We start from the raw sequence: 21,949 nt of genomic DNA, 5'->3' as shown, positions 1-21,949 counted from the left end.
TCTCTGAAACGATGCTGGAGGCGGCTTATGGTGGAGAAATGAACACCCATTACTCTGGCAACAGCTCTACAGGACATTCCTGCAGTCAGCATGCCATGATTTCTTAACTCTTGAGGCATCTGGGACAAGGTGTTGAACAACAAAAAACTCATCATTTTAGGGTGGCCTTTTATTGACCCCATCATAAGGAACACCTGTATAGTGTTCAGTATAGTTTTGATAGCACTTTATTGGGAAATTCTTATCAAAGCAACGGCTAATGAATTGTTGAACAGCCTGCCAGACTAGAGAGTGACACGTTAGCAACTGGGTAAAATCACCTTTTGTTGTCGATTGTCTAGCGGGGGTATTTTGTGAAGATAATGGCACAGACTGCCTGTATTTCTTTACTAAGTCAATTATTATTCAACTTTTAAAAACATTGTTATTTTAAGCCCCAATATTTAGGAAAGTTGTGGAAGGAGGAGGATATAGCATTCACAGCATTGAGTAATTTTAGTTTGAAAGACCCCAAAGCCCCATGGCATCACTCTGGCCTATCTAGTGTTTGGGGGAACTGTCACTCACTGTCTCTCTGCAGTTGTATGTATGTCTAATTGAGAAACTTAGTGCTGACTTCTGAGCAAATTGCTTCAATAAGATGGGAAAAAAAGATCCAAATCCAAATAATATTGGACAAATTTGGGATGAGAAATCATTCGGAGAGAATGCATTATTTGAATGTTGCCTGTGGTGGAAATTTCATCTGTCTCCACCAGCGGTAAGAAGAGTCAAGAGACACAATACAATGCACAATATTCAATATTCAGTTCAAGCTTTTAATGTGTGCAAACAAAAGCATACATGAGAACACTCTTACCCAGTGCCCTGAGTCGCAGCTCAAGGACTTTCCCTTTTATAGGGGTTTGGGTCTTGCAAAGCAGCTGATTCATGCTAGGCGGTTTGAAGCTGATAAGCAGAAAGGCTATCTGAGGTATTGCAGCTGTGTGCATCAAGGATAAATTCTTGTGGTTGGGGGGTACAACATTGGATGGCTGAGGAAGGACAAACAGGCACGTCCTCAGGCACGCGATGCTCTGCATGTTGCTCCGCGATGCTTCCTCCCCCCCAACCAGCAATTTTCATCAATATATACACAAGCATAATTTTTCTATCCCAGTCCCCCCTTTTATCATTTTATGATAACTATACAATCAAAAGAAAAATTAGACAACATTGGCTGGTTCACACAGTATAAGCATTATACAAGAGTACCTTCTTTATCTGAGTCATATTCACTTGGGGACGGTGGAGTGGGGACCCAAGGGGGTCTGGGGTTCAAGTCAGGCCAATGGTGAGGGTCAGGCCAATGGTGAGAATCATCATCATCGTGGAAAGGATTCCCTGGAAGGGGCTCCAGAGCTTTTACGTCTGGGTCCTCAGGCTCTTTTGTTGCTATCTGCACATACTGTCCTTGTACAGCACTGTTAAGCATCTTAGAAACCAAGGATCGCACACAGGGGATAATGCATGCCAAACAACAACACAGTACAAAAAACACCACTATTGCCGTTGGTCGTCTGAACATTATCCTCCAGCCAAATAAGCGGGAGAACGATGGCGGCAGAGATGAGGATGAGGCAGCAAATCCGTGCTCTCAGGCCATACCCTATGCGGCGCATGGGGTGGCAAGTTTGGGTAGGCATCATTGGGGACAGCTTACTAGCACTTGTCTCATTTGACTTTAGGCTTCACGCCTTCAGTCTGTCTTTTCCTCTTCCTGCAGGGGTGGTGCTTGTTTACAGTGGCTGGCGTGCACCCAGGTTGTGTGGCTCTCGACCTCCACTGCTGTTTTGGAAGTGAGTAGCACCTGGAATGGTCCTCGCCACCAGGGTTGGTGCCAGTGGTTGCGTCGGAAGTCCTTGATCACCACCTGGTCTCCTGGCCTGAGGTTGTGTAGTTGTCCCTCTGTTGGTTTTAGTAGCGCCTCTTTTACCTGCGCATGAATATACTGGAGAGATTTAGTTAGATGCACACAGTATTCTAGCATCTGGTTACTCATTTCCTCTGCCCCTAGGCTAAGGGGTCTGGGCACGGACACTCCCGTTTTCATTGGTTTCCCTGTTAAAATTTCAAAGGGAGAATGGTTAGTGGCTCCATGAGGGCGTCCCCTCATTGCCAACAACACCAGGAGTAGGGCTTTTACCTAACCCAGTCCCGTTTCAGTCGTAACTTTAGTCAATTTGTTTTTTAGGGTGCCATTTGCACATCCTACCGCTCCTCCACTCTGTGGATGATAGGCGCAGTGGTTCTTCAAGTCAAACCCTAAATAAACAGAGAGACAATGGTTGACAAAGTGTGATCCATTGTCAGAGGGGATTCTTCTCGGAATTCCCCATCTGGGCAGTATTTCCGAGATCAGGGCCTTTGCAACTGCTGATGCATCTGCTTTAGCTGAGAGAAAAGCTTCAATCCATTTAGAGAACATGTCAACAATTACAAGACAATATTTCTTTCATTTGTTTGGTGTTAGTTCAATGAAATCCATCATTAAATGTTCAAATGGTTCGGTAGGAGCAGGATGACTGGACTTGGTGACTGGTTGGCCCCTACCGACATTGTGGGTTGCACAAATAACACATTTTTCACAAAAATATTTAGAGTAATTTGAGAAGCCTTGTGTTGCCTAGTGCTGTTGTATTGTTGCTGCCATCTCCACTTTTGACACATGATCCTTTCCATGTGTCACTCTTGCAAAATAAGGTGCTTTTGAATGCTTTTGGTAGGCAGGGCTTACCACAAGGCCCGTACCAATAGTCTTTGTTCCTGCTTTCGCCCATGTGCGCTTTTCAGCAGGTGTCGCTTACGCTTGACATTCTATAAGGGAAGTGAAAGGCGTATGGAATAGTGCAGCTTCCTCTGCTAACAATGTGATTTGCTAAATTGGGGCAGCGAGACTGCCTGCAGCAGTTTTAGCAGCCGTGTCTGCACAGTTATTACCTTAGGTGACTGGGTCATCCCCAGATGTGTGGGCAGCGCACTTGCATACAGCAATTTGTTTTGGTAACAGAATGGCCTCTAATAGGTTGTTGACTAGTGATGCATGCGTGATAGATTTCCCGGTTGATGTAAAGAAGGCTCTATTCTTCCATAGGGCTCCAAAGTCATACGCCACCCTGAATGCATACCTGTTATCAGTGTAAATGGTAGCCGAACGGTCCTGTGCCAAGATGCAATCATGAGTGAGTGTGAACAGCTCAGTCGCCTGGGCTGAGAGATAGCCTGGCAGGTGAGCTGACTGTAGGTACGTGTGTTGCATTACTACTGCATAGCCGACCTGTGGGGTCCCTGTATCAGGGTCCCTTTTAGCTGATCCATCCAGAAACAAGATCAGGTCGGGTTTGGTGAGAGGTTGTGCCTGTAGAACGGGTCTTGGTGTCAGAATTTGTTCTACAGTCGCCGCACAGTCATGGAGTTCACCGTCCTCCTCGGCAGGAAAAAGAGTAGCAGGGTTAATGCCAGAGCAACGCTTCACAGGTACATTGGGTATAGATAACAACACATGCTGGTAATGGAGCATGCGCACAGTTCGAGCATTAAATCTGGATTTCTAGTCCGCACATCAGATCCCTCCCTAACAGATTTACAGGAAAACAATCAAAGAACAAAAACGAGTACTTTAGCTCCATTACACCTTGTTCATCATGTATTTGAACTGCAAGCGGGGCGGTAAACTTCTCTCTCGTTTTCCCTCCCCCAGCATCATGTGTTGCAATGGTTCTGCCACTCATTTTAGGCGGGGTGTTTCCCCATTCACTTTTAGTGATCACTGAACATACAGCTCCCGAATCTACTATGAATTGCAACATTTTTCCCTGAACTTCTATTTCTATGGTTGGTGACATGCTAGGTGGGGTATATTATAAAATCTCATAAAAAACACGTTTTCAATGTACAAAAATGCCAAGTTACTCAAAAGTATTGATATCAAAATGACGCCAAGTTACGGTACTACAAACAATATAGGCTATCTTGCCTCACCGAAATGACATGAGATGTATTTCAAAGCAATGCTACCCAATATTTCCTCAATTCTTACATACCTCAGGTGATGTCTCATTCTCTACTTTCTTCTTTTCTGCCTTCTGCAACCTACGCTGTCCTTCTAATGCCCATTCTGAATACGCCTTCCAATCAGGCGCCCAATGTCTATTTCCTTGTCTGACTTTAATCTTATTATCTTGTTTTTCTAATTCAGATTTAAGCCTTTCTAACTGAGCGGGCGAAAAACCCCAGTCCCAATTACGACCATAAGTGTAATTGTTGTACAGCCCCTGGTCCGAATTTATCATACATAATTTTTCCTGGTCCTTCAGTGACTGGAGAACTACATTCTGATTGCTTCGAGGTGCACAAACCCAATTCTGTTTCTCAATTCTTATCTTAGGATTTACATGTTTTATTCAATGTTTTTACTTTTACTTATTCTATGTGAGTCCCAGACTCAGAGTACTCATTCTTTGGAGTCCCAGATTCCCCGATAGGTGATTAATTCAACTAATAGTCCCAGACTTATTAGTAAACCCGTCAGTTTCCCAGTGAATTCATCTATTTTCTAATAGAAAAGAATAGTGTTCTCACCTTTTGTTCTTTGGATCCGTATAAATCGTCTCCAACAGACCATTTTATACAGGCGCTCATTTTCTTCTCCCCGATGCTTTCACTTACGGCTTTTTCGGGGGAGCATTGAAGCTCCGGGTCCCAGACTCCAGCTGTGCAAGATTCCAAACCTGCTCATATGTCTGCAAGAAAGACTTAAGTTAGCGATCCTGCCAGCTACCCCAAGTTTACTGTGGTGGAAATTTCATCTGTATCCACCGGCAGTGAGAACAGTCAAGAGACTAACGCACAACATTCAGTTCAAGCTTTTAATGTTTGCAAACAAAAGCATACATGAGAACACTCTTACCCAGTGCCCTGAGTTGCAGCTCAGGGACTTTCCCTCTTATAGGGGTTTGGGTCTTGTAAAACAGCTAGTTCATGCTGGGCGGTTTGAAGCTGATAAGCAGAAAGGCTATCTGAGGTGTTGCAGCTGTGTGTGCATCAAGGATAAATTATTGTTGTTGGGGGGTACAACCTTGGATGGCTGAGGAAGGACAAACAGCCATGTCCTCAGGCATGCAATGCTTTGCACGTTGTCCTCCCCCCAACCAGCAATTTACATCAATATATACACAAGGATAATTTTTATATCACATACCATAATTTTTATATCACATAGGACGGAGTGTGGCACAGTGGGTAAGGAACTGCGCTTGTAACCGAAAGGTCGTAGGTTCGAATCCCGGGTAAGGACACTGCCGTTGTACCCTTGAGCAAGGTACTTAACCTGCATTGCTTCAGTATATATCCAGCTGTATAAATGGATACAATGTAAAGTGCTAAGTAAAAGTTGTGTAAGTCGCTCTGGATAAGAGCGTCTGCTAAATGCCTGTAATGTAATGTAATGTAACATACCGAATGTGGTACTTGTATTCGGCACCATCCTTAGTGTAGTGTACATTACTCTTTGCGGTTACCCGATCGTGATGGAAATGAAAAGCAGATAAAGTTACTACTTGCACTTTCAATACGGCAAAATAGAAATAGAATAAAAATACATGAATAAATACAAAATACTAGAAAATACAGTATCGATATGGCAGGCATGCCGCATACCTCTACAGCATGGAGAGTTTGGCACTTGTTCTCCACAGAAATAACCGCAATGACCACAGACTCTAAAAACAAATTTTTGTACCTTCTGACCCTATTTCAACAGACAGAATTCACAAACAACTTCACACGTCCACACAATAAAGCCCCAAATTTAGGGGATTTTGCGTTCTAGTTCTTTCTCCTGCCGATTACATCATTACACATGGCCCATAAAGAATGTCTCCTCATTTCACATTTAGGTACAACAGCTAATAAAAACAATGGATACACATGCAAAATGGAAATATTGTAGCAGAACCAGAGGAGTAGTGCTGGATGGGCGCTATGTGCCTTCATGCTGGCTCCATTCCCTGGATGCCTGGAGCCATGCTGCCTTTTCCAGCCAGCCTGAGTACACTCACCTGAAGACACCTAGGCAATCACAGCCCTATTTAAGCCTTCCAAACACAGCAGTGGCAGGGAAGGACCAGTAAGGGAAAAGCGTAGCTACTGTCTAGAGAAGTCATTATGGTGAGTGAAAAGTAACTTTGTGCAAGACCTTTTTTTTGGTGGACTAACTGAATTGTGTATGGAACTTTGCTTGGAAGAGAACCCGATTGGATAACAAACTTGGCCTGTTTTTCTGACTTGGATTGTGGACTTTGATTTGGTTGTTTGTAAGACTGGGAACTGGCTTAGCTGGCCAGTGAGAGAGAGGGGAACCTGAGAAGTGTAGTTAGGCTCCAACTGGAGCTAGATTTTGTTCTTTTGTCTGGGTTTTTTTCCCCCATTATCACGTTGGTTGGGCTGAGGCCCAACTCTTCGTATACAGACTATAATAAAAATCTGTTGTACTCCCAATCTGCATTCCATCTCCTGTCTTATTGCACACTGTTACAGCCGGCTCGCAGGGCCGCAACAACAGAGTCCAAAGTACCAAAAAATCTATCCAAAAACTGATTTAAAAACACAAACCCAGACATTTATTAGAATAAATAACAAACTAAAACAACGGAAAACCCACAAAGTTCAAACAAAACGGTCTTCACAAAAACTACAAACCCAAAACCACAAATCAAACCACAAGCCGCACACAAAAGAAACCTGAAAGAAGAATCTCCCCAGCCTCATACTGCAGGGCTTATATTGGGCCACAGGCAGGTGGAGGCAATCAAGCAGTTAAGCAATTAGGTATTACCTCCACCTGCACTACCCAGGCAAGCAGAGGCTGGGGACATAACAACGCTGTGGGGCAACTTGAGGCCTCCATCCCCCGATCCTGTCACAATATATACAAGTTCACACATCTAAAAGAATAAAAGGTTGCAACCCCGGCATCTACTTCACTTGTACCTCACTGGGTAGGGACTTTGGTACAAGTGACAGGTTCAGTTCAATTCCCCCCTCAGACTCAAGCAAATCTCTAACTCATTGCACTGGCTCTCTGGGTAACTACAAATAAAACATTCAAACTACTGCTTTTGCTCTGTGTATATATATATATAGATATCTGTCTGTATAATCTGTATGGGAAACTATTTATACTTTTGAAATCCAACTAAAATACACCCACACTTTAGACAGTTCTACTTTTGGCATCTGGCAAGTTTAATGTTAGCTACCTTGCTAATGATACGACAGACCGAGTGTATACCATTGGTATAGACGGTTCCGAAATTAAACACCAAGATCTGCTTTGCACTTCGGTTCATTCTGGTAGATAACATTACCGGGCGTATAGGAACTGGCACAAGACAATGACTTCTTCATGGCAAGTATGTCGGTTTTCATAATGCTCACATTTACAGCTGTATCTGTACTTGTAAACTAATTTTTAACGTCACATTTCTAATTTAATGTTAGCTAGCCCTATATATCCTCCACCAACATATAAACAATTAGTAGGTTTGTCATGTACAATAGCCCATTAAAAACACTTCACCAACAGTTTTATACATTCATTCAAATGTCTTGCATGAGGCAGTTTTTGTTATTTAACACTTTGGTGCGACTTAGTTTGAATGACCAAATTTGTTTCAGATGGCAAGATTTTAAAAAACACAGGGCCAAGTTACTTGAAACTATTTAGGAAACACTGCTAAGCAGTGCTATGGAATACAGCTTGTTTAATTATATATTATAAGATATTATTTATTGTAGCTTGGCGTAATTTTGACATCAATACTTTTAATGGCAGTCCTTGATTTTAATTAAGGACAGAGTATGTGTAACTTGGCATTTTTGTATGTTGAAAATGTGACAGAAAAAAATGTAGCGGTCAAGAGAAAAAGTGTAGAACGTGAATGTGAGTCCTACATATCTGTCACCTGCATACCTGTTTTCCAGTAAATTAAATGCAGTCAAGCACTGCCATGTTGGGAGGTCATTTCCTCCTTTACTTATAGAGGAAAAGCACCTTGAATGTGGACATAATGTTGATGTTTCCCTGCTGATGTTTCTCTTCCAGGATATGGGAACATTGCCCCCAGCACAGAGGGAGGGAAGATTTTCTGCATCTTGTATGCCATATTTGGGATCCCTCTCTTTGGATTCCTCCTGGCGGGGGTTGGTGACCAGCTGGGAACGATATTTGTGAAAAGCATTGCCCGTGTGGAGAAAGTGTTTACGGTGAGTCGCAATGAGGACGTCCTTAGTATGTTCATTGCCAGCACCCTCAAATACAGGTCAGACTCAAGTAATTATAACAGTTGGCATGCAAAATTGAAGCAGTAATTGTTTCACTGAGAACTGACTGTTTTCTGTGAGAACAAAACCTTTTCATGCTGGTTTTGTCCAGCAGTAATACCAGTGCCCAGGGGACCAGGTCTGTGACAAGAGCAGCAGGTCTACTACACATAACAATTACATTTCTTTGCCATGGAGAATAAACCAGGGTCTTTCCATTCTATTTATGGAAGAGCACTGTTTTGGAACTCTGAACATCATGTGAGACTTTCTACAAAAATTTTTTTTGTTTAGATATTCTTTATTTCCTTTCCTTGCTTTCCTAATTCGGTCCTCACTCTCCTCACATTATCTATGTGTCCTTCTTTCTTTTTTCTCCCTGACTATCTTTTCTTCTCTTTCTCTGTCTTGTGCATTCTTTAACTTTCTCACTTCCTCTTTCCCTCAGAATAAACACCGGCAGATCAGCCAGACTAAGATCAGAGTGATCTCCACCATCCTTTTCATTCTGGCAGGATGCATAGTCTTTGTCACCATCCCAGCTGTAATCTTCAAGTACATAGAGGGCTGGACTACGCTTGATGCCATTTACTTTGTGGTCATCACCCTGACAACTGTTGGCATTGGTGACTATGTGGCAGGTGACAATGTAGTTTTGTGCCATTTGGGATTCAGCGATTCTCATCAGACAGCTGATATTCTTGCCAAAATGGAGCTGTTGTTACAGTCATCAAGTGATATATTTAAAATGTGATACGCTGAAAAAAATGTTAAATTGAGAAAAAATATAGGTGTAAAAAATGAGTGACGTGCATGAAATGCACAGTGCAAGTTCAGTCAGGAAACTCGCTGCAGCTGACAATTGGTCAGCCTCATACTCAACTAATCACATGCACACATCACTATGGAGTGTCTGGCCAACTGTCTTTGCAAACTATGCATGCTACAGCTTACAGAATTGCGCTCACCCTCCACCTGTCTGGATCTGCTTGTAGGTACTGGGGGGTTTTTGGTATTTTTTTCCATTTAGTAGGGGGTATGCATCATGATCCCTGTTTGATAGGTTAGTGCATGCCCCATACTGCGTCAAACAAACAATAATTACTTTGCATATTCCTCGATATATTTACTCGAAATATGTGAGTTATCCTGACTGAAATTGTAAAATGTACATTTATCCAATGCATTTTTTTCAGTGTAAATATCAATACACATACACAATGCACAAATGCATTTTTCAAGCTTTACTGAGGCCCACTTAATTAATGAGAACTCCAAGAGAACACAATTTTTTCAAGAGAAGCCCTAAGTGTCTTTTAGATGCACAATGATTACTACTCACTGTTTGTAGGACTGTGATTAACAAGTGTGTGTCATAGGAGGAGATCGAGAAAAGAAATATAAGAAGTGGTACAAGCCGCTGGTGTGGTTCTGGATCCTGGTGGGCTTGGCGTATTTTGCTGCGGTGCTAAGCATGATTGGGGACTGGCTCAGAGTTCTCTCCAAGAAAACAAAAGAGGAGGTAGGACTCCATTCCTGCAGCTCTCATACCTCAGTGCTCAGTTTAAAGCTACACTGCTCTAAGCATGCACAATTTCACACCTCACTACTGTGGGAATGCTGACTTTATAACAGAACCAGCTCTATGTAGTTGATTTGGGCCACAACCATCCCTGGGCCACACAATTCAGTGGTGTGATTTATGTTGGAGCACTTTGGGGCTGCAACAATATTCCTGTTTAGGGCCTCCAGAAACCTGCCCTGAAAAAATATTTTATTCCATTTCTTTAAATTGAGTTAATTGAAATTTCAAGTTTCAAGTTGACTCACATGATTGAAAGTTTTGACAACTAGTGCCACAACATAAAAAAAAGAGTTTTTATTCCATTTTAGTCAGCTGGACTTATTTTTTTAAGTTGACTAGAGAGTTATTGTGGCACAACTTAAAATTTCAAGTTTGGCGAACTTCTCAAGCTGCTTACACATGCAGATTGACAGCCTTTGACCATTGAAAAGGTTATGCAAAACAAATTAGGCAACATGTGGAAATTATATTTTTTACTTATAGAATGAGTTAAATAACTCAGGACGGAGTGTAGCACAGTGGGTAAGGAACTGGGCTTGTAACCGAAAGGTCGCAGGTTTGATTCCCGGGTAGGACACTGCCGTTGTACCCTTGAGCAAGGTACTTAACCGAAATTGCTTCAGTATATATCCAGCTGTATAAATGGATACAATTGTAAAATGCTATGTAAAAAAATGCTATGTAAGTCGCTCTGGATAAGAGCGTCTGCTAAATGCCTGTAATGTAATGCAAAATAAAAATGAAATAAAAAGTTCTCTCAGTAGGATGTAGGTTACCTTTGTCAATTAATCTTACTATTCTATAATTTTATCTATTAGAATTTGATTGGTGACCAATAATTTGAATAATAAACAGTTCAGGCCTGGTCCACAAGAGAGCATGATTGACAGCCCTGATGATTGAACCTGTGCATTATGGTGATAGACCCTACAACATGCTCAGATAATGTATTATAGATTGGAACCTATTGATGCAATTGGTCTGTTTTATAAATCATTAAATTTGAATACAGTCAATTGCCAAATAATTACATTTTTGGCTACCAATACATGCCAGCTTGATAGTTGCTAAGCTAATGTGAAGTGGGTTAGGGGTAAACAGCGTATTTGTTCTTTAAAATCATTTTTAAATGGACAGTCCAGCAGAAAACAGTGACATACCCTATATGTACTCTAAGGAGGTGGGGTGGAGAGGCTTACCATTGATCCCCGCCAGTCATCATGCTCCAGTCCACTTTTCCTAGTCCTCATAAAAACATAAAAAGGCCCTGTTGTTTTAGTGTTGTGTCTTAAGCCGTTCACCCACCGCACGCGTAGCGGCCGTGAGCGCACGACGGGCGTACTACGTCCGTAGTTGAAGTACTGTTATTACAACGGCAGCGGGCGACGTCTTCTACACCAGCTGCGAACCGGGTGCGAACTTAAGCGTAGTTTTTCGCTTCTGTTCTATTTTTCAGCTTGCCACGCGGCATGATGACCTGTTTATACACAGAAATATGCTCTAAAAAGGTAGATATACATGCTCTGATTTATATTTCACCCTTATATTACTGGGGGTGTGTCGCTAGTTCCCTCTTGCAGTAGTGGAGAACAAGAAAAAAACAGATAAACACCAGATATTTTATAAGCAGCTAAAAAATACAAGTCTTTTCGTTCTTGTATTGTCCTGGCAGAAAAAAATTAAAACTGGAACCTGGGAAAAAATCTTATTTTGCGGAGGGGGCAGGGTAAATTCGAAAATACACCACAGAAAGACGTAGCTTATTGAATGATGTAGAAGTGAATGCTCTGAGCAGCAGTTTGTTAGCTCGAAGTGTTGGAAGGTAGTTTTTAACCAAGCATTGCTCAGCGTATTTGACTTCTCTGATGTCTTCACCGTGCTTTCAAAAAAGGGCTTGTTAATAAAAATAAGATAATCCACAGAGCTTTAAAAGATCAGATTATTTAGTGGTCTTGCTGATGAAAATGCACCTGTTTTATAAATGAAGTTGTAAGCAAGCCTTTATTGCACTTGTACTTCAAAGCTTTTGGTATTCATGGCGTTGTGGTGTTCATATCCCTTCAAGTTTAAACTGAGTTTAGCTGATTTTACTAAATCTGATCATTTAAATATTTTGACGTGAATAACAAGACAACATGGGAATTCCCAATGGATGATTACGGATTATTTATTATTATAATTATTATTATTATTATTATTATTATGATCGTTACATATTCTTCATAAAGTTGGCATGCTTGTTAACCAAACAAATTAATTAATACAGTTTGAGATTAATTATTATGCAGGCTACATTGCGATTTAAGCTTACAGTAATTCTTTAAAGCGTTTACATATTTTTGATTTGATTTGAAGTAAGCAATCTTTTTCCCTATCCAGTTTCATCAGGTTTCGGTAGCTTCAGCACAAACTTTGTCAGGCTATTTAGCCTACATGAGTTAAGAAAATATTACCAAATTAAAGGCGCAAGCGGCATTGGGAGGGGTCCAAGCATTGGCACTACTGCGCCCCCTATGGAGAGATTTTAAAGTGGTTTTGTCCTCATGATCATATACCTTCACCCAACATATCTACTGAATATCATGATGATTGTATAAAATATTGATGACTTACGGCCAATTTTGTGTTAAGAGACGCTGTCAGATTACTTAGTTGCGTCGCCATGGATGTGTCCTAGCTGCTTGCCGTAAAGGACTTTACAATGTCGTAACACTTAGATGGCATGTTGTAACACTTAGATAGCCAGGTATGTATGTAGAGCTGCAGTGCTTCCGCGCCGCTACTAAAAAATGGAGTCAGACTAATGTTGTCACGATACCAAAATTTTGACTTTGATATCGATACCAGGTTTAGTATCATGATACTCGATACTGAATCGATACTTGAAACTTAAACGATACTGATTCGATACTCGGTACCTAACGATACTGAAATTACTTTAATAGATCAGAAACAACCTTTAATTTGAAGCCTGTTCAACATATTAATAAGCATAGGCCTATAGTGTTACAACACTAAACTATAGAAAAATATATAAAAAATATTTCAAAAATTAAACAATTGTAAACTAAATAATCTTTAAACAGGTCTTTCATTTTTAAATAGATCTAAAAACAGCATATTTTAATAACAATACAACATCTTCCTATAATAAAATATTTCCAAATTAGAACACCTATTGCTACTGAAGTGTAGAGTCGAAGCTTGCGCTGCATCAACGAGGTTCAATGCACAAGCGCACGTCACCTGACTTGGCTACCTTAGTTGCTACTGCCATCTAGCAAAGATTCTGACAAATTACACCTTTCTTCCTCTCAATGAGTAATGCGGGAGACATATTTCCCTGGTTTTTACATTTGACCTAAAAGTACCTAACGTCTATATAAATATAAATTCTAATACCGAACCGTTTTTTTTTAAGTACCAAAAGGGTGCTGAAGTTTCGGTATACTGTGCAACACTACGCCAGACACATATTCCAATTCATTGCTCAGAGAATGAGAATTTCCAGAGAATGCACATTTCAGAGTGCCTCAGTGACAGATAGAATAATAATACATATTTCAAATAATAAATACGACATTGAATAAAATTAAACAAAAACTAAACAAAAAACGAAATATCAACTTGCCATCCCTGCTACCTGCGTGCTGCCCGCAGAGTTACGTATTATTTATTTTGACATTGGCAGACTACAGCATAAGTCTTTTGACTACAGCATAAGTCGTAAAATACTACTGTCTTTTGTTTATATTCAATAATTGCAGCTGTAGACACAAGAAAGTTTGTTATATTATGATATATTACGGTAGCAAAGCAACAAACCAAAATATTTTGAGCAGTAATACTTACATAGCAATGATGAAATTGTATGTGTTCAGTAGATAGAGACAGAGACAGTAAAGCAATGATACAGTCCTATCCGCTTCTGTTTTGCTCCAGAAAGCGATGTCAGATAGGTCTATCAGTAAACATATGGCTTAGCTATGCCCAGAAGTCCTCGATAATCATAGTATTTTCCAAGAAATTATGAAAAATCGTTGACAACGTTTCGTTAGGTGCAGCGTCTTTTACTGCTACCCCAGAGTGAATACGTAATTGAATGCGATAAGAAAATTTTCGGTTATGGTGATCGATAAAACGCTATTCCAAAAGCAAAATCAGACATGTTATACATCGTTAGAAAGCTTATACTCTCACCTACTGAACAAATGAATTGTCAATCAAGCCAGGCTGTACTAAAAAGGGCGACAACGCCGTAAACAACAGGTGTGGTATTACGCACAGCTATTTTTGAAGGTATCCAGGCATCACAGATGTGCATATATTTCACAAACGGATTGTCCAAGACAATATGACCACTCAGTCTTAAAAGGGACATCTCTACGCATAAAACCAATGGTAAGGTTGTATATTTATTCAATATTTAGTCCCAGATATTGACTGTAGAATGACATAGTATCATTTTTTAAAACGTTGTCTCGTTTATTTCGTTACTCAGTGAGCAGCCTTTTCACTGCCGTATTGGCATATCTTAGGGCTATTGTCGGGTGTATATTGTTGCTATGACGGAATACGATTTTTGAGTGGTGAAAGAATATTTTTATGAATGCCCAGATACATAATATTGTCCATTATGAAGTTCAGACCCTCCACTCCCAATAGCACATTCAGATGCATCGGTCGATGAAGTTTTGTTTTGATCTGACTTATGGTGTGGGAGTTACAACCTTTTAAACATGGCCCTTTGTTATAGCGCCACCATCTGGCTGACATGGGTGATTTGTAGTGCCTGAGTAGTGGGGGGCCATAGGAACCCACCTACCAAATTTGGTTGGTCTACGACGTATGGTTGCTGAGCCTCAGACCCTTTTAGCAGAGAAAGCTTCCACGTCGCAACTAAAAAGTCAAAATGGCGGGCAAACAATATGGCGGACATAGGTGGTCCCAATAGCAAAGTTGTAGAGCACGTTCAGATGCATAGGTCGATGAAGTTTTGTGTTGATCTGACTTATGGTGTGGGAGTTATGGCGTTCTAGGCATGACCCTTTGTTATAGCGCCACCATCTGGCCGACATAGGTGATTTGTAGTGCCTGAGTAGTGGGGGCTATAGGAACTCACCTACCAAATTTGGTTGCTCTAGGACCTATGGTTGCTGAGCCTCAGACACTTTTAGTGGAGAAAAAATAATTAAATTAAAAAAAATAAAATAATAATAATCCTAACAGCTTCGCTGCTTGGACCCCAAATTAACAAACTGAAAAAGGTCTCTCACCAAGTATTCACTTACCCATAATCAACAGTCGTGAACAAGCATAAAATACACTATGTAATCCCACTGCAGACTGCGAGAGCTACTAGGAATATAGAGCTTGAACCAAGCCTTTGCGCGACACAAACCGAACCTGTGTAGACACACTACGCGCTGTGCCGTGCTGCTTCGCCGTGCCGCTTACGCTACGCGTGGTGGTTGACCGGCTTTAGTGATTGCAAATCCAAAAGATAGATTGTCTGCTTCTTATTTTAAGGAAAAAACATACCTTTATAACAAAAATTTTGGAGCTCTCCATGAATGTGACTTGGTCTGGTGAAAGGGTGGCCCATGGCACTGGTGGGTTAGTTTGAGATTAACTATAGAGCTTTATTGCTACTCCAGATGTCTACAATGCAGCCTATGTCTCACTGAATTCTAGTTATACAAAGACAGATCAAGCTAGACATATGCTTCTATATCAGCCTTAATGTTGTTCCAAACAAGCTTTTTGATGGATTCCTTTTTAAACTCAGTACGTACCGAACTGCCAATGGTATGTACTGGATCTAAATTTCATCTCCTGGATTGATTCAGTTTGCCAAATCAGTTTAACTCCCCCTCCTTGTCCCTATTGGTCCATGCACTGCCCTCACTAGTTCACATCTCCCCTATGCTCCACTGATGCTAATCCTACGTTAGCAATAGCAACACAGTGACAAGATGTTTGACTATATAAATTTGTAAGCATTAGGCATACTTGCAATCAAAAGCAAACTAGCTAGCTAACGTTATCGATAACATTGCCTTATGAAAGCAAACTACCTAGCTAGCTAACGTTAGCTAGCTAGCTAAATGAATATAACCAGAAATAATCTAATAGTCCTTAAAAGTCTCTCTAATTTAAGTGAACCTAACGTTAGTCAAATATTTGCATTGTTTTGCCTGTAAGCCAGCAGCGCAAACTATGGTTCTCGAGTTATCCATGGGTTTACGGGGCATGGAAAGGGGAGTGGTTACTGTGTTCGTGAGGCACCAAGTTGACAACTTTCTCAACCGGTTGAAAATAGGATAAATTTAAAACGCATATTTCTCCAAAAATACAGAACGGACATATTTACTTTACTCATTGTTTTTCTTCAATGCCTCTTGTGCAAATAGCACATAAAACCGAGTGTGTGAAAATCACCATGGTACTCCTTTAAAAGTTTCACTCTTGAAATCAATTTAGCAATTTTCTTTGCAATACCTATTTCTTCACTGTCAATCATGTTTTGCTTGACAATTTTGACTCAAATCTCTTAAAAGTATGATTATTTCTTTGAAAATTTTGTCCTGACTTTTTTGAAAACACACTCCAGTGGCAGAGTCCCACAGATGTTTCACCTGTGCACAGCCGGGACCTTGTCACCTTTCATATTGTATGTTGGCTAGCCAAACTAGCTAGCCACAATACACCATAACTGGCCACTGAAGAGAAAATTGTGTATGTTGTTTAGGTTCCATATTATGTCACAATACTACTACTGATACTACTACTACTAATAAAAATAAGAATAATAAATATTTATGTAGCACTAACCCAAACAAGTTATTCAAAGAGAAAACATAACAATGAACAAATAAAATTAAATAATATTTAAGACCAGATAAAAAGCAGAAGACAACAAATAAGAAAGCTATTGTAAACAGGTGAGATTTCAAAAGCTTTTTGAAATCCAAAGCAAACTCCGCAGATCAAATGGTTTACAGGAGGTTGTTTCAGGGAGGGGCTAGGACGTAAAATGCATGATTACCCTTTGTAGCACATCTGAAACAGGGAACAGCTAAAAGACATTTACTCAAATCTAAATGCCCTTGCGGGGATGAATGGTTTAAGTAATTCAGAAATCTTGCTATGAGCAGGGAGTTAGTTCCTTGCACAGGGCAGGTAGAGAAAATAAATAGTATGTTCTGTGAAGTGAGCATTTTTATTTATTTATTTTTACAAAACCAAGCCAAGGCTTCCTATAGCATGCACAGTGAAGTCTGAGAAAATGGTCTACAAGAAAATCTGTCATTGCATAAAGTGCAGAGTATTCTGAAATGTGGAGTTCATAATCACTGAAATCTCAGGGCGATTATCCTGTTTTTTGAATATACTCTTTTGCTGAATTCACAAGGCGTTGTTTACTGCAAGTAAAAGCTTCAAGATGATAGCCATAGAATGAAGGTTAAGCCACACTACTGTAATTCATTTTAAAGAATTTAACTTCCCAACACTAATCAGCCTGCTAATAATGTCATGGATCGCGTAGGTAGGACTCAAACACAGAGTAAAAAAACACAAACTCAAAAAGGGAAAATTAACAAAGACTTTACTTACACAACAGGGACCAAAAAAAACAGGAAAACCAAAAGGCCACGCAGGGTACTTTCAAAAAACACAACAGAAAACTCAAAATTCAAAACACACAAAGAGCAGAACACAGGCAGGACAGAAACCAGGCAGGAACAAACAGGTAGAAATACACAGGCGGAAACACAGTCAGAAACACACAAACACAAGCAAGCAGATACATACAAGTCTGAAACAAACACAAGGAACCAGCACCCGAGGCAAGAGGACAAAGAACTTAAATAAACAAGACACAGGTGAACTCAATACATAATCAAACGAGAGGGAAGGGATAACGGGAGGCAGGTGGGGACGATGATTAAATAACGAGACAATAATGGAAAACAATAATACAATTAACACAGGAAACCAATGAGGGAATGAACAGAAATACAAAAACTGAGAAGTGCCGCCAACTGGTGGCCCAAAAAGGAAAAATAGAAACAAAAAGACAGAACCATGACAAATAATGCAACTTATTGAGAGAAATAAGAACCATAAGTTGAATCCAGAAGTAATCCGTTTCACTAAACTTAAACAGTTTAGACTCATTTTAAATATCAAGTTAACACCGTAATGTTATTTTGTACAACCAGAATATTTTTTGCAATTAACTGACATGAATATGAATTGTAACTTAGTTGACTCAACATGTAATCAGTCACTTTCACTCATTTTAAACCATTTAAATTTAAAGATCAACTTAACTCCACATTATATTCTTAGTAAATTTAAATCAATATAATTATATGTACAAATTAAATTGAAATAATTAAATGCAAATTTAAAATTCGGGACATTCCTTGAACTTGTGTTACAACACATCTGATAATAGTGAATTCAGTATGTGAGTAATAAACTGTGATGTGCTTGTTTCCTGTCCACCAGGTGGGCGAGATCAAGGCTCATGCAGCAGAGTGGAAGGCTAACGTGCGAGCGGAGTTCCGTGAGACACGGCGGCGGTTGAGTGTGGAGGTTCATGATAAGCTCCAGCGGGCCGCCGCCATCCGGAGCATGGAGCGTAGGCAGCTGGGACTGGACCAGCGAGCTCAGTCCCTAGACATTCTCTCACCGGAGAAGAGGGCTGCCTTCAACAGCCTGGACGCTGATCGCTACACCGCCTCCTCCCAGGAGAGCATCGACTCCAAGCTCAACAACCTGCGGCTGAGAGTGGAGCAGTATGATAAGGCTGAGCAGGCTTCATCTGAGGACAACATTTTCAACCGCTTTGGCTCTGTTGGCCGACTGGCCAAGCGCAACAAGAACAAGGACCTGAAGAAGAACATTGCCTTCGGGTGCAGTCCCACCACTGACGAGGAGAAGAAGGATGAGGAGGACCACGGGGAGAAAGAATTCAACACTAGCCTCACCGATTTGCCCCAGTACGCCGAGAGCTCCAAGCCCCAGAACGGTTTTTTTTCGATTCAGACCAAAGAAAGGGCCAATCAAAAGATGGTTGAGGAGAAAGGGCAGCAGACGCAGATGAGTCCTTAGGGTGGATGTGATGGGAATCAGGGAAATGGGATTTTCAACGTCACCAAAACGTGCCTTATCTTTCACTGTCCTAGACTCTGAAAGCTGAGACAGTGCCTTTGCTGCTGTTTGCATAATGACATTCACTGTGCCCTAATGAGTTTTATTTTCCAAAATCTGAGAGGAAAAAAGGTGAAATTATCTTTATCATTTCAACAGTATCTGATGGATTATTTAATTACAGAATAACAGTATGGAAATAATTTCTATTTTATAATTGAGATTGGATAGCCCCAGTAATTTGGATGCTCCTGAAAAATTAGATGTACAATCAGTATGTAGATCACAGATTGTTGATTGAAAGATGGCAGAAGGGAGATCATAGTTCATGCTTTGTAGATCATATAGATGATTACAGATTGGAGATTAAAAATCTACTAAATCCGATCAATTTGTAGATTGCAGATCATGGTAAAGATCACATATCACAGGCAAGGTATTGCAAATCACTGATCATCGGTCACAGTGTTATATCAGTGAAATCTTGATTCCTGAATGAATTCTGAATTTCTTTGGATCTTTCACAACATGGGAACAAAAAATCTCTGGCCAGCTGTGGTGCTGCTGCAGGTGAAAAAGTGCTGAAAATCAGAAGATCAGAAGACTAAGTGATTCAAATTTTGAAATGAGAGACATTTAAGACATTCAGTAGGCTTTTGATGACATGCATACACCTACTCTAAGATTAAAGGAAATGTATGAAACTCTCTGAACTTCAATTGAAACAAAACAGAACAGCTACTTCATTTTGTGCATGGTCTACAAGAAAATCTGTCATCCCATAAAGTGCAGTGTATTCTGTATAAATGTAGAGTTCATAATCATAACACTGAAATCTCAGGGTGGTTGCCCTCCTGTTGTTTGAATATAGTCTTTTGCTGCATTCACACGGCGGTGGTTAGTGTGAGTAAAAACTTCAAGATGTGAGCCTATCGCCATAGAACGAAGGTAAAAAAGGAAGGAAAAATTTATTATAAGAAGACTTCAACACTCAAACAAAAAAAATATTTTAAAGGTTTTGGTGGTGGGGTTCAGACAGTTCATAAAACTTAGTTTAGTTAAAAATAGAGAGAGAGAGAGACAGATTTCATTTTTAATGAAAAAAGCTATTGTTCCTCAGTACCCTCATTTAAGAAGGAAGGAGGAAGAAGACACTAAATGTTTGTTTTTTGTTTACTGATTTTTGGAAATCAGAACAAAGGGTTTTTTCTACCAACCAAAACTTGGTAAAAGACAGATGTTTCCTCTCATTTCATTTTTGTTGCATGTTTCAGCCTGCAGATTGATGTGCAGCTTAATAGTAATGAGGTCATCAATGGCTGGATTAATGTAAACCCAATAGCCAATCAGTGAGGATATTGTGTGATTACAGATAATCCTGTTGACCAAAGTTTGGAGTGAATTCAAGCAAGCTCTTTGATTTTGGCTACCTGTAGTTATTGATTGCAGGTTTCCACATAAAGTTATACTCCATTTAATCATTCTGCTAATTTTAGCAATTTTTGCAATTGCTAAAATTTTGATAGAAACTTCCTGGTTCCATTTGTGGTCATACTTTAGTAGCTTCTGTCAGAATGGGGACCTTCAATTGGTTAAGGCTGTTTGGAAGCTCCTCTGATTCATGTGAATTGAGTAGGAGCTTCTCGTTGGTCAAGGTTGTTTTGATGTGTGCTCTGTTTAGTATATTATTTAAAGTGGGACCTCTGGTTGGACTGGGCAGTTAGGATGGGTACAGTAATTGCCTAGTGTGAATGCAGCACATGATTAATACATGTTTGTTATGAAAACAATAAAAATAAATAAAAGACTGTAAACTATAACTAAAAAGACATGGAATGAAAAGCATGCAATTGTGCAGATATATTCTCATGATAAAGGTATTGATTGTACCCCTACATGCTTCTAAAGGTGAATCTTATGCTGTGTTTTTTATTTTGTCTCCACATTGTGAGCAGGGCTGAACTGCACCTGCTCAGTCTGTTGTTCACAGTATTAATTGTGCTGCTCTTACATTTAATGTAGTGAGTGCCTTTTGGGAAATAAATATCACTATGATACAAGGATGGTCATTGCTGTCATCTGTGATTGATTCCCATGCAAATCAGGGCTTTATGACCCCTAATAGGATGTGAACTACCTACAGGACACTACCTACCTACCTACAGGACACAGCGTGTACTTAACAGCTGTCAAGGTCAATGAACAAAGTCTATAGCCGCGTTTCCACCGCAGGAACTATACCCCGGAACTAGGAACCTTTTGAGGAACTCGGTGCGTTTCCACCGCAGGAACTAGGGTCTAAATTTAGTTCTGGGGGCTTTGTTTTACCCCCCAAAACGTTCCTGCTCGGGGGGTAGTACTTTCCGAAAGTACAGGAACCTTTTGGGTGGAGCTTGCAGCGCTGAACATTTCTGATTGGTCGAGTACTCGCAGCATTTGTGTTGTATTTATTTTCCGCCATTACCCGCCATGTTTGAAAATATGCAGCGGCAAACCAATTTATTTTCATAATAACTTCAAATCAAACTTGTACGTTATGCGGCGCAGTAGCCTAGTTTTGGTTATAGCCTGTCAACGTCTTGGAATTATAACGTGTGCTCTTCTGTTCTTTTCTTGCTTTAGTATTCGTTTTATAAAATGCTAAGCATTCGTGCTGGGACAGCATATTACGTAGGCTACCAAAACATTCAAACGGATTAATTCGGTTGCTGAATATTTTCTTCCGGATTTTCTTTGTTAGCCCGTTGTAATTGACTCAAAACGTTTGATACAGTTATGTGAGGTATGCGGTAGTTCTGCATAATTAACATTGATGATACAGTACAAGCAAACTGGAAATCA

General features: G+C 40.2%; 1 protein-coding gene and 1 long non-coding RNA gene across 2 annotated transcripts in view; one reads left to right on the top strand and one right to left on the bottom strand.

Annotated features, from left to right (window-relative positions):
* The window catches only part of LOC135257866 (potassium channel subfamily K member 10-like), a 53,668-nt gene extending 32,500 nt beyond the window's left edge, over positions 1-21,168 (top strand). Inside the window, exons 4-7 of the mRNA XM_064341067.1 lie at positions 8,144-8,304; positions 8,810-9,002; positions 9,741-9,883; positions 18,464-21,168. Of these exons, the coding sequence (XP_064197137.1) occupies positions 8,144-8,304; positions 8,810-9,002; positions 9,741-9,883; positions 18,464-19,069 (1,103 nt within the window). The 3' untranslated portion in view covers positions 19,070-21,168. The remainder of the gene's footprint in view (positions 1-8,143; positions 8,305-8,809; positions 9,003-9,740; positions 9,884-18,463) is intronic.
* On the bottom strand, positions 798-4,941 carry LOC135256975 (uncharacterized). Its single transcript, XR_010330556.1, has 2 exons — positions 4,621-4,941; positions 798-3,463 (listed from the first exon to the last, which is right to left on the bottom strand). It is a non-coding gene; the product is annotated as an uncharacterized LOC135256975 (long non-coding RNA).
* Positions 21,169-21,949: the final 781 nt, after the last annotated feature.

Source organism: Anguilla rostrata, chromosome 6, assembly GCF_018555375.3.
Source record: "Anguilla rostrata isolate EN2019 chromosome 6, ASM1855537v3, whole genome shotgun sequence".
NCBI classification, from domain to species: Eukaryota; Metazoa; Chordata; class Actinopteri; order Anguilliformes; family Anguillidae; genus Anguilla; species Anguilla rostrata.
The sequence above is the reverse complement of the archived record's forward strand: the minus strand, read 5'-3'. Positions and strand labels throughout refer to the sequence as shown.